The sequence below is a fragment of the Octodon degus genome, unplaced genomic scaffold (genome assembly GCF_000260255.1).
Source record: "Octodon degus isolate 3935 unplaced genomic scaffold, OctDeg1.0 scaffold00238, whole genome shotgun sequence".
Taxonomy (NCBI): Eukaryota; Metazoa; Chordata; class Mammalia; order Rodentia; family Octodontidae; genus Octodon; species Octodon degus.
Genome location: NW_004524814.1, coordinates 2260387 through 2273785, shown reverse-complemented (window position 1 = coordinate 2273785; position 13399 = coordinate 2260387). Strand labels below are relative to the sequence as shown.

At 37.4% G+C, this 13399-nt stretch overlaps 1 protein-coding gene across 2 annotated transcripts in view; it reads left to right on the top strand.

The window, feature by feature from the left end:
* Nucleotides 1-13399, top strand: part of Homer1 (homer scaffolding protein 1) — a 156730-nt gene that overhangs the window by 127774 nt on the left and 15557 nt on the right. For both annotated transcript variants that reach the window (XM_004645736.3, XM_023706047.1), the window contains exons 6-7: nt 8893-9049; nt 13031-13141. In XM_004645736.3, coding sequence (XP_004645793.1) covers nt 8893-9049; nt 13031-13141 — 268 coding nt within the window. The remainder of the gene's footprint in view (nt 1-8892; nt 9050-13030; nt 13142-13399) is intronic.

Here is a 13399-nt window from a genome sequence, read left to right as displayed (position 1 = left end):
TCCTCTGTATCTCTTTCTATGATTCCCTTTTTTTTTTCTTTTCTTTTTCTTCTTTCTTTCTTTCTTTTTTTTTTTTTTTTTTTTTCATGCAGTGTCTGTTTATTGGTCCTGAATTTTTTTAGGATTTCTTGTTATGAAAAGTCTTCACTTTCCATCAATTTTGAATGATAATTATGTAGGATATAAAAATGTAGGTTAACAGTTGTTTTTTTTTAGAGTGTCAAAAACTTGGCTCCTAACTCTGGCCTTTTAAGGTTTGTGTTGAGAAATCTGCATTTTTCTCATTAGACTTGCCTTTATAGATTGCTTGCTGGTTTTCTGTTAACAGCTTTTAGTATCTTCTTTTTTTTCCCCCAGTACTGGGGATGAAACTCAGGACTCCGTGCTTGCCAGGCAGCTGCTTATCCCACTGAGCTATCTCCCTGGCCCATAGTATCCTCTTTTTTAATTGAATTTTTTTATTATGATGTGATATGGAAATCATCTCATCTGTTAGTGGCTATTTGATCTTCTACATGCCTCCTGTACCTGAATTCACAACAATTCTTCTGCCCCATCCTCCCAAGTGATAGGATTACAGGTATGCACCACCAGGTCGGCATATGTGGTATATTTTAGAGACTGTCCTATGTGTAACTGAGAAAAATATATATACTGATGCTGTTCGGTTGCACACTTAGTAGACATTTACTAAGTCCATTTCTTCAAAAGTTTGCTTCTCTTCTAATATTTTCTTGTCAATTCTTTTGTCTATTTGATCTTTTTATGACAGTTGAGTATTGAGATCCCCAGTGCAATTGTATTAGTGTTTATTTGATTTTTCATTCCCATTAGTGTTTTTTATATAATTGGGTGCATTGGTCTTTGTTGCATATGTCTTTATGATTGTTCTCTCTTCCTCTTGGATTGTTCCCTTTACAAGGATGTAATGTCCCTCTTTGTCTCTCTTGATGTGCCTTGGCTTGAAGTTAAATTTGTCTGCAAATTGAAGAGCTGCCCCTGCTGTTTTGTGGGTTCCTGTCACATGTAGTATGGTTTTCCATCCTTTGACTTTCAGTCTATGAATTTCCTTTTGAATTAAATGTATGTCTTGTATGCAGCATGTTGTTGGATCTTGCTTCTTGATCCATTCTGCCAGTCTGTGTCTTTTGACTGGTCAACTGAGACCATTAACATTATGGTTATATGTAATACGTACTGATCTATCCTTGTCATTTTATTTTCCACCAACCTTATGTTGTTGGCTCTCCCTTTTCTCTTCTCCCTCTGTTCAATTGTTTGCTTTGCCTGGTGGATCCCTTACCTTGTGGTTCATGGAGCTGTAGTCCCTGTTAGCTCTTTCTAGAATGTCCTTGAAAACACTTTGGAATGCTGGTTTGGTGGTCATAAATTTCCTCAGATGTTCTTTTTCATGGAATTATCTTATTTCTCCATCAGTTGTTAGTGTTTGTTAGTTTGCTTATTGTGTGAAAAAAATCTTTTATTACTGTCTGTTGTGGCAAAATAATATTTTATACAAGTAAGTCACCTGGTTTACTTTGGACACAAAGATAATAAAAGCTGGAGTGAAGATCTTGGGTGAAGGAGGAAGGAAGGACACGTCAGGTCATTGACATTTCTTATGTGAAAAATACATTTGCAAGAAAAAAATAGACTTTCGCAACTTCAATGGCTTCACACAATCCTTTGTAAAAAAAAAAAAAAAAAAAGAGGTAGGTCCACCTCCATCAGATCCATCTTGTGGCTAAGATGTTCTTTAACATGGAATAAGAGCAACACAAAAGTTCAACAATTAGGCTTCTCAGCCAGGTACACACCAAGGAGTCTGCTCTGTGATTTTCAGGGCAGATTTTCACAATTCCCAAACCTCACAGATGGCATGGCAACATTGGCTACCAGAAAAAAGTGACTTTATGGAGGAAAATAAAAGAATACTTGGAACCCCACCCAGGGAGGGAGGCAAGATCAACTAACGTAGCACTCACCCAGTTTGTACATTAGACACAGTCTACAAAATCCAATCCAGAAATGGGTTCCACTCCAACTGAAAAGATACATTGAAGTCTGTCCAGTCAATAGTTTTGAAATATAGTTTTGCTGGGCATATTCATCTGAGTTCAAGGTTATTTTCATTTGCAAATTCAAATAATTCATTCCAAGCTGTCCTTTACTTGAGAGTTTATGCTAAGAAGTAAGCTGTGATTTTGATAGGCTCTACTTTATAGTTTTGCTTCTTTTCTCTAACAACTTTCAAGATTCTATTCTTATGTTGAATTTCTGTAATCTTTTTTTTTTTTTAATCGTGGCTAATTGTAATTTTATGTCTCACTTATTTGTATGTCAGGTACTTTTTATCTACCAGGGAAGTTTTCTGCCATGACATTTGTGAACAGTTTATTTCACTTGTATTATCTCCTGTATTTTCATTGACTGCAGTCAAAGTTACTTTATTCTCTGCCTCATCTAGCAGCTGCTGGATTGATTTGTCATGGTCCATTGGTTATTTTTAAGAAACTTTTCCTTTCATGATGACTAACCATAAGATCCTATCCTCACATTGCCTTAACCTGCAGTGAATATTTTAATAGGATTTTTATTCTCCTGGATATCTGCTTGAATCTGCCTTATGAATTCCATTTCTTCCCTATGCTGAGCACTTATGGCTTCCATCATTTTCCTAAGCACCTCTATTTTTTTGTTCTTGTCTCTTGGTTTCATTTATTACTTTTTCTTTTCTGTTTTAAACAAACACTTTTTTTTTTTTTTTTTTTTGTGGAATTGGGGATTGAACTCAGGCCCTTGCACTTGCCAGGGAAGTGTTTATTCCACTGAGCCATCTCCCTGGCTCTCTCCTCTATTTTTTTTTTTTTTTAATCTATAACTGCTCTAAAATCACTGGGCACAGTTCTCATTTTGGACAATATCTCTGTTGTTATCTGGAAAATTATTTTTGATTTGATTTTTCTCTGGAATCTCATCCATTTTCTTTGTTTTTACCACTTCAGAGAGACCAGGTAGGTGGCTTTTGGATTGTTCTACCTCATTACCCCCCTGGTTTGCCTTTGGTGAACTGGATGTCTGGGACTGCATCTTATTTAAGTATCTTCTTATTTTCTTTCCTTCTTCTTCTTCTTTTTTTTTTTTAAGTTTAATTCCTGGATTGGTGCTTTGGTAGTTTGCTTTATTGGTAGTATTTAGAATCCTTAGGAAATGACTACTTCTCAGAGATGTCTTTCATTCAGATTTTGGGTTTTGAATCTTTTGTAAGATCCTACATCTTCAATTTGTTGGGTATGAGAAATTTCTGCCTATTTGGCCCAGCCTCTACTTCTTTGCCACTGTGCCACAGTATTTTTTGTGACCCTTAGTCAATTTCTTGGAATGTCAGAAAGAACAGTTGTTTAAAACAGTTATATCACTTTTGGTGATCGTGGTCCATCTGCAATGACAATAGCTTCAAACACAGCCTATAAAATGAGAAACTGAGCTAACCATTAATTTGCCACCTTTAAGTGTATGAACTAGACTTGTGGTTATACAACAAAATCTGAAAGAAACTAGAAAATTATATGCAGTATAGAAATCCTTAATGTCAATTTTGCCCTCAGGGGTTAAAATTAAAGATGTGTTAGGCAGTACATAGACAAGTGGAAGAAGAGGAAGAGATTAGAAATTAGTCTGGAGGACAAAGGGGGATCACACTAACTTTGGGAAACTGGTACAGCAAACTGGAAGGGAAGAGAAAGAAGAGATAAAAAGAATAGCAGAAGCACAACTACATAGAGGCTAGAAACCACATTCATACTCATATAAAAACAAAATCAAACAGTGAAGGAGAAAGACACAATCAAAACCATCACAACAGAAAAATGAGAGGAAAAAAATTGAAAGAAGTCTACTTCCAGTTCCAGATATGTATCTGCTGTCACTGGTAGACAACATGTGGAAACACAGTCCTGATCTGTGCCAGATCTAGCCCAGCAAGCCTACACTTTCTGACCAAGACTAGACTCATTGGGCCTGCAGCTGTCAGTATACCTTCCTCTGGCCTGAGCCCGGCTGGGAATCTGGAGCCCATAGCTGAGCTCAGCAGGTCCTTCTCCAAGATGCCTCCCAGCCAGTTGCTTTTATTGGGAATGGCTGAATTGTCAGCACTCGCTGCCAGCTAGGGCAGTCCTTGATGTCTGCACTCCCCTTGCCTGCTGCATCTCTCTGTGGAGGCCTCTGGGGTTGCCAGCAAGTCATTCATGTGTCCTTGGGTTTGAACCCCTCCTCTTGCACAGTGATTCCCATTTCAGGGAGAAGGTGCCACTGACTACCTCCTTTTTTTCATTCAGGTGTCTCTTCACACTCTCTGTGGGCTTCAGCTTCACACTCTCTCTGGGGTTCAACTTATGCTTCAATCTTTCCTGGGGCCAGAGGACCCACTTCCTCCTTATCTTTCTCATGTTGCTATATTCCAGTATCTGGACCCAGCTCTCAAAGAAGCTCTTTCTTTGCTGCTTACCACTCCACCATCTTGGTGCTTTGCTTCCCTCTCATATCTTATATTGTCTTGTTCAATTCAGTTAGCTTAGTTTGTTTTTTCTTTAAGCTATTTCAACATTTTATTAGTAAAATCTTTTGACTGTTTAATTATATCTTCCTTGAGCACACTAAATGTCTGATCTCTTCAAATATGATCTCTTCAAATATTTAGTTAGCTTAGTTCTTTGCCTATAACTGCTTCTACTTTAGTATCCATGAGATCACCTTTTGGGGAAATTAGGATTTTGGAGGCATCTTGTATGGTTTTCTTATATTTCTGTTGATTTTATGTTACAGATTGAAAGACAGTTGGGGAGAATAAAAATCTGTCATTACTGTGGAGAGTTTTGGGGGGTTTTTTTGTTTTGTTTTGTTTTTTAGGTTATGTCTCTCTGTAATGCATCCTTAGGCTTGGTTATGTTCCATGTGGTTATATTTATTTATACCCCTCTTCAATTTACTCAGCATGATATTTGAAGGTCTTCTTAGTGTTTAGCCTTTTTCTGAGGACATGGTCCTCAACACCACCCAGGAGAATATGAAATGTGGTTATGTTGAGAACACAAAGATAAACCAGAAGGGCGTGCGGTGAAACCCAATTAAAAGCAACAGTTATTACCAAAACTAACAGTAGAAATCAGCAATCATAACAGAGTCAAAGACAAAGGGATATTGTTGTACCATAAAACTAGTAAAAGCTACAACTTTTACTAGTCACCATTAATAGAAAAAAAGTTCTGCAATAATAATGGAAAAAAATAAAAATAATGCACACACAAAGACAAATCAAGTAGTGATATACAATAAAGGCCTACTAAAAACAACTATACTACCTATTCGACAGAAAAGAACTCAGCAATAGCATAGTCAACTAAATAGCTAAAAACTAATGAAGTGTAATAGCAATAATGAAAATGGAGGGGTCAAAAAAAATGAAGGAGGTTAAATTTGAAGGAGAAAAAATGAGAAGAGGGAAGAAAAGTAAGGTTTAAGATCCAGGATAAAAAATAGTTAACAAAGTTAGGTAAAAGTAATATTAAAAAAAAGGGAAAAATTTAAAAACCAAAAGAGCAAAAGGGGAGAAAAATCATTCTATTATAAGAAAGCCCTCCAGTTTGAATGAGTGGTTTCTTTCTAGTGTTGTAATGTTGTAGTGTTGTAATCTACCTGATTTGGGGAGAGAGATAGAGTCCCATTGGGGCTTAGTTTCCGTGCTTACTTTCTGGTACATGAATATTGGATCCTGTCTACCTTTCCCACTTGGCAAGGTCAGGAAATGGTGTGGTGTTTTCATTTTGTGGGCTCCTTGTGTTTATGCCGTTCTGTGTACCCCAGATCACTATTATATTTGCCTAGCTTTATGGCCTGTGGACTTGTGAAGTAACCCCTTGCTCCAGAGCCCCCTCTGTCTGCACCAAGATGTGGCGACTGTCCAAGCCCAGGTGTATCCTTGACCCTGTTTGCAGAAAACAGGCCATTTAGCACTATGCTAGAAATAAACAGGTGACCGCAGTCTGCTGGATTTAAGTCCAGCACTTTCAAAAGCAGCCTTCTCAAAAAACCACATGATCAGCTTGGCTTTTCATCACATAACTCATGCTGCTTAAATTTCCCAGGGAGTCTATGCCTAACGTGCCCTCTCCTCACACCTGTCTCTGTAGCCATCTCCTACCAGTTACTGCAATAGGGCGACCTAAGAATCCCTAAAGTGCAATTGTTCTAGTACTTCTGATTCCTGGAACAGCTCAGTGTGAAACAGTGAAGCCCTTCCTGAAATGAATTGTGATTATACCATTCCCAAATATGGTAGGCATTACACTGGATTTCTTCTCCAACCCTAGCTTGCTACACAGAAGTTGCTTTCAGTGTAAAATCCCACACGACATTTGCCATTTACAGTAACTTTTCTTGGTGCTAGTGCTATCAGTCTGTTGTTTCTCCCAGAGCCACTGACCCTCTCTGATCTCACCCTTTTTTTGCAGAAATAGGACCTCCTCCCTAGATCTGGGGGTAGCACTGCAGACTGTTTTGTGTTGTCTTTAGTTGCTTATGTTTTTCTGATCTTTGTGTCAGTTCCTTCTTGATTCCTGGAGATTCTCTCTTTACTAAATTGTTTTCCATATGTCACAATTCCAGGTCCGAGAAAGGCTGTGATTTGCTGCCAGCATTAATGTTACCATCCTTTTCTATCAACTTATGAATGCTGAAGGAGAAGAATTCTTCCTGTAACATAGAATTGAAGAAGTAGTCAGAAATGTAGAGATTTCTAGGATAACACTGTCATCTTTACTATCCAGTATGGCAGCCACTGGTCATGTGTGCCTTTTAAGTGCATGAAATGCATCTAATGAAACAGAAACTAAATTTTTAACATTTTATTTTCTTCAATTTAAATATGAATGGCCACCTGTAGAAAGTGTCTAACATGTGAATAATGCAAACCTTGACCTGTATCTTTACTTAAAGTGGCTGAGAGATGAATCCAAGATCACACAGATAATTATTGAAATAATTTTGATGTAGCTGGAGTTCTGATTTTTAATGGATTTTTAAATTTTGTTTTCCTATAAAGACAGTGATCTGTCTTACTTTATAATTGTGTGACATTGACAAAGGGGTTTTGGAAATGTCATTAAAATCATTTTTCTTTTAACTTGAAGATGTTTGCATATAGCAAGGGCATAAAGTATTTTGCGAAGATTTTAGTGGTCAGATTGAAGATTTAGTGATCAGATTTAAATAAATGTATCTGTAATAGAAAAACTGATAGATAGCCTTAAAAAAAAAATCTGTAATTCTATTGGAATAGGTGAATATATGTATGCTTAGAAAATCTAAATCTGAATATCACTCCTCAAAGGAACATTTTTTCTTTATGAGATAAAAATGCATTATTAAATTAATAGTTTAGCTTATTTTATTCTTTTCTTTCATGTTTTGATGAGATTCTCTCACTTAGTAAACTAATTTTAGATTTTTCAGAAAAGTTACAGGGATTTCATAGGGTCTCATGTACCCTTTACCTAGCTTCCCCTAATGTTAGCATCTTATATGGCTGTACTGTGATTATCATACTGAAAATTCACTTTGGTACCACTGGATAACCTCAGCTTTCACTCATGTCTTCCTTTTTCCGGAAACCTGCCCAGGATCCCACACTGCATTTGATTGTTACTTCTTGTTTCTTCCATTCTACTCTTTGGTCTTTTTTTTTTTTTTTTTTTTTTTTTTTAGGTTTTGCTCAGTTGTTTGGTAGTGTCTCTAAGTTTGGGGCTATGTAACGATTTGTTTTTCATTCTTTGGCTGAAATTATACATTTTTCAAGAATAGCACAAGACAGGGCCGGGGAGATGGCTCAGTAGGATAAGCGCTTGACTGGCAAATGCAAGGATCTGAGTTCAATCCCCGGTTCTGCCCAAAAAAAAAAAAAAAAAAAGAATAGCACAAGAGTCAATCATGGTGCACATATCTCAGTACTCTGGGAAGCTGAGGCAGAAAGATGGCAAGTCCCACCCCACGAGCACTTAGCAAGACCCTATATCAGTTTTTTAAAATTTTAGAAACGGTTGGAATAAACTTTAGAAATCTTACTGATGGAAACTGCTTTATTTTGTATAATAAACTACATTAAAGTTACTTTAAGTTACAGCCCACCAAAACATTCAAATGACTTATCAAACATAAGAAAAGCTATACAAAAAAGAAAGAAAAAGACATAAGTGCTTTGTATAGAAAATCATCTTGGTTGAGAAACTTAATTAGATGATTTGCCAAGTAGAATATTAAATGATGAGATGTATTGTTCTCATCTTCTATATGTGAATAGAATTATTATCAGAAATTCACTCAACTAGTCCAGGTTTAACCTAGCATGTGAAATCATCTATTTTGCAATAAATTTCTGTTTTTGGCATTTAAAAATCCCGAACATCTATGACGTGCCCCAAACCTTACTGACACTTAAGCATCTACTTGATATTTTTTAAAAAGTACATTTTTAGGTGTTGTTTTAGATATCTATGTTTATTTCTTGAAAGAGAATGGGATCTACAAGGAGGCTGAGGCAGGAAGACACCTGAGTTCAATAGGAGTTTGAGAGTAGCCTGGGCAACATGGCAAGATTGAGTCTGGGGCAGGGAAGAGAAGGAATGTGTGTACTTTTATAAAGAAAGTAGGAACTAGTCCATGTTCAGCATAGTATCTTGGTAATTTTTTTTATTTCTTTACTAGGAATGCTTCAGTAAAGTTTCTGTGTTTTCATTGCTTTGAGGGGTGGTCTAAACACATTCTTAGATGAAAAACTGAGTGGTGCTGCCACTGCAGAAACTATTCAGCATAAACAAATGCATTTTCTTGATATTTTAGTACAGCGATCAGCAAACACTGGGAGGCTGAACTAGCTGCCCTCAAAGGAAACAACGCAAAGCTCACTGCAGCCCTGTTAGAATCCACTGCCAATGTTAAGCAATGGAAGCAGCAACTCGCCGCCTACCAAGAGGAAGCAGAGCGCCTGCACAAGCGGGTAAGCACAGTGCCTGTCCCTGGGGCTTCAGAGCACAGACAGGCTCTTCGATCAGAGGGAATGTGCGTGTAGATCCAGCATAGACAGCTTTCTGGTGAATTGACTATCAGGACAGATGCATGAGTTGCATTATGTTGGTTTGTTTGTTTAAGGAAAATATTTTCCATAATTTAATGAGGTTGAAGATTATACAGTTTTTGAAGTCAAATTAGCTAATTGACATTTGAAAGCTGTTTTTTTCAGCTCAGTAGCTTCATGTATACTCTGCAATTCTTCATTGTGTTATTTTTTCTTTTCATTGTATTTTAAAGAAGAAACAATTTGAAAAATATAGACAACTCGTTATTTAAAATTGTAAATATTAGCAATTTTAGGCAGAAAATAATTCATAAATCCTAATTCCATTAATATCAGAAACCCAAACAATTTCTTTTCATTAAAAACATAGAAATGCATTCACCCTACAGGAAGCAGATGCTGGTAATTTCCCTTTCAAAAAGGAAGTCAAATAAGCAAACTCCATAGACAATAGAGAATGGCTTAGCAAAAGCATAATAGGTGGTGTGAGACAGGATGGGGATGACAAGAAAGTGAGCGGGAACCTGAAAAACAAGGGAGAGTTAAAAACCTAAGAATATGTCTATCTGATGTGTAAAAATTACCTTACTGGGGAGGTGGGAAAGGGAATTGTTTAATAGGCATATACTTATAGATTTGCAAAATGAAAAAGATGTAGATTTGTCTCACAACATTGTATTTAAGGTACTACTGAACTATACTCTTAAAAGTTATGGAAATGGCGCCAGGGATATAACCCAATGGCACAAGCACCTGCCTGGTGAGCACAAGGTCCTGAGCCCAAGTCCTGCTAGTTACCAAACAACAGCAAAAGAGTAGGACATATTTTTTGAGGGAAACAGATACAGCTCCTTGGAAACAGGTGGGGTTACAAGACAGTTGCCAATAAGTCCACTTCTCAAAGGAAGCACAATCATAAGATAAATACAAAGTCATGAAATGGGTATAATGTGGGACAAAAGCATGATCAACCCGTAAGGTTGCAGTATGGTCACATGGGTAATAATGATCCAGTGAGTAACAGTTCATGTAGCAATTGTCCATAGGAAGAACAAAGAACTTTTCAGCATGGGATGGGTGGGGGTCTTAGTTACCTTATGGAGGTGACTGATATCTGTGTAGACTTCAGTGAACTAGGTGTTACCACTTATCCCTTGGGAAGGCATATATACTTGGTCATTCTATCTTGATCTGGAGGCTTGGCCTCTAACATGCACCTTTGGCCACAATTGTAATGTTTTCTCTTTTGTATTCACTCTCTTTAAGGGCCTTTCCCTGTCTGACTGCTTATTTTTCTGCCTTCTTTAACTGGCTATAATAAGTTCAATATTAAAGAATTTAAGTAAAGTAAGAAATGACATTTTTATTTATTCACAGATGTGTAATTTGTAGTGTTCTTGCCTTTCTGTGGGTCTGAATTTCTTATCTGTTGTCATTTCCTTGCAGCCTACATGACCTCTTTTAGCATTCTTTTTTGCAGGTGTACTGGCAGATTATCTCACCTTTTATTCAGACATGTTTCTCTTGACTATAGCTTCATTTCCTGATTTTTTTCCACATTGTAGTCTTTTTAACTGTATATTGGACATTCAAATGAAGCCTTATAAAGACCATAGTTTTGCTGTTTTCCTTTGATGAGTTTTGTTTTTTTTGTTTTTACCAGCAGGCAGTTAAATTATAAGCAGTTAGCTTGATTTTGTGGAATTGAGGCCCTATATGTTGTTAGGGTTGACTTATTTCAATTTTTCCATAAGTCTGAGGTAAATCACTTAGTCCTAGGAAACCTTGAAGACTTAGCTGTTGTAGGTGTTACCAGGAACCTGGGATTAGTGTGGCAGGACAGGGCTGTAGGCTTTCTGTAGAAAGCATTGCTAGAGCTTGGTTCTTCCAACCTCAGTGTTTATGGTGCTCCTTGGTCCCTGGGATCTCACATGTGCCTGCTCAACTGGGATTAGCTAAAGGCCTTAGAAAGCCTGTGTGCTTAATAGGGGCTCCTTCCCCTTAACTGCTTGACTTCTGGCTGCTCTGCCTATTCCAAGGAGCCCCACAGTGCACAGGCTTCTCAGGGAAATAAGACTGTAGGGTTTTTTTTTTGGGGGGGGGGTTGGGTTTTTTGTTTGTTTGTTTGTTTGTTTGTTTTGTTTTGTTGGCAGAACTGGGGATTGAACTCAGGCCTTTGCACTTACCAGGCAAGCCTTTATTCTACTGAGCCATCTTCCAGGCCCTAGTTTTCTGTTTGAGTTCATCCAAGAAGTTTAGCAGGATGGCAAGTGCCAGCCTGCAAGCAAAAGGATGTAATGTGTTTTTTATCCAAAATGACTAGTTTCCTTCATTGTTCTGCCAATTTGGTTACTCATCAAGGCCTTCAAACAGTAGATTTTTATATTTTGTCCACAGCTTGTGATTGTAATCTGTGGAAAATTAATTACCATTATCAGAACTGGAACTGCCCTTAGGAAATGTGTTACCTAATCAGACAGAAAGAAACTATACATATATTCAACAACAAGGTGCTTATTCCCAAGGGTTTTGAACAGATTCTCAGTTTTGTGAGCAGAACGTGAGAGCTTATACAACTTAGGTTGGCCATCTGGAGAAAGTGCAATAGACTGAGAGTTGACAGCTTGTTAAGGTCAGAATAATTTTCCATTGTCAGAGGACAGTCCAGTGAAGTCAAGAAGGTACAAATGAGCACAGATTATTCTCAGAACAAGGAGAATATTGTACTTATAACTAGATATGTGTATTTTGGGCAGAAATGATGGATGACCACTTGGGGGTTTTGGGGGGAGGGTTGTTTTTGTTTTTGTTTGGGTTGTTTGTTTGTTTTGCAGTACTGGGGATTGAACTCAGGCCCTTGTGCTTGCCAGGCAAGCGCTTATTCTACTGAGCCATCTCCCCGACCTCTCAGCACTTGAGACCAATTAGAGAAGTGCAAATCAGAACTATATGTGAGTGGGGTATGGTGGCGTACCCCTGGAATCCCAGCACTCAAGAGGCTGAGGAAAAAAGATCACAAGTTTTAGGCCACTTTGGTCTATGTATTGAGTTCAAGGCCAGTCTGAACTACATAGTGAGACCTTACCTTCAAAATAAAATATGAAATCCCACTGCACGCAGGGAGGGCAAAAGAAAAGGAAACTAGCTCTTTGGGCTACCAGTAAGTTATAACTAAAGAACTCTTATCTTTCTTGTAAGAGTTACTATGAATATGAAGTCATTCTAGTATTGAAGAATAGAAGTTGTATTTTAAGCATTTTTTTAATTGCATTGCATTTTGGAAATGTACTTGGAAAACTACTCACTTCTGCAAGGCCAGTTTTCACAACCCATATTTAATTTGAAGGCTACAGCTGAAAGACAGAAGGCCATATCTGATCTTGAGTATGTTTAGAAGAAATTTTTAAAGAAAACTTTTATAGGCCTTCTCTGCTGTCAAGCAATCACTTAACTACTATTTCTTTTTTTGTTGGGTTTTTTTTTGGGGGGGGGGTTAGAAGCAGTACTGGGAATTGAACTCAGGACTTTGCACTTGCCAGGCAAGCACTTATTCTACTGAGCTATCTTCCCAGTTCTGAATACTATATCTAACTTGTCCATGACCACATATACAAATAATTTATTTTATTCTTTTTAGCATGTCTTAAGTGCATTTTTAAAGAATCTATTGGGGCCAGGGAGAGAGCTCAGTAGAATAAGCGCTTGCCTGGCAAGTGCAAGGGCCTGAGTTCAATCCCCGGTTCCACCAAAAAAAAAAAATCTGTTCATTTTGTGCTGTGATTGTGTTACTATTTCCCAAAATTCATTATTCACATATATCACATATCGGGAACTTACATGTCTTCAGCAAGAAGCTTTCTTAAGTTGTCATTTAATTTCACCTATGTTCTCATTGAATTTTAGGTGACAGAGCTTGAATGTGTAAGCAGCCAAGCAAATGCAGTGCATACCCATAAGACAGAGTTAAACCAAACAATACAAGAACTGGAAGAGACACTAAAAGTCAAGGAAGAGGTATTTGCCACTTTCTACGTCAAGCTAACATGCATTAGAAATACTTGTCTGTTGAGTTTATAAAATAAAAGTAAGATTACATACTTTTTTAAAATGAAATTTTTCTTGAGTAGCATGGAGCTTGTGCATATTTTCCCTATTCTCATTTCTGTACCTATGAACTGTGTTGAACTGGTTGGGCAGTTAAGACTGGAGTACCTATTACCTTCTGAATAGAGGGTGCATTTATAAAATCATTAGGAAGCCATGAGAGATTAA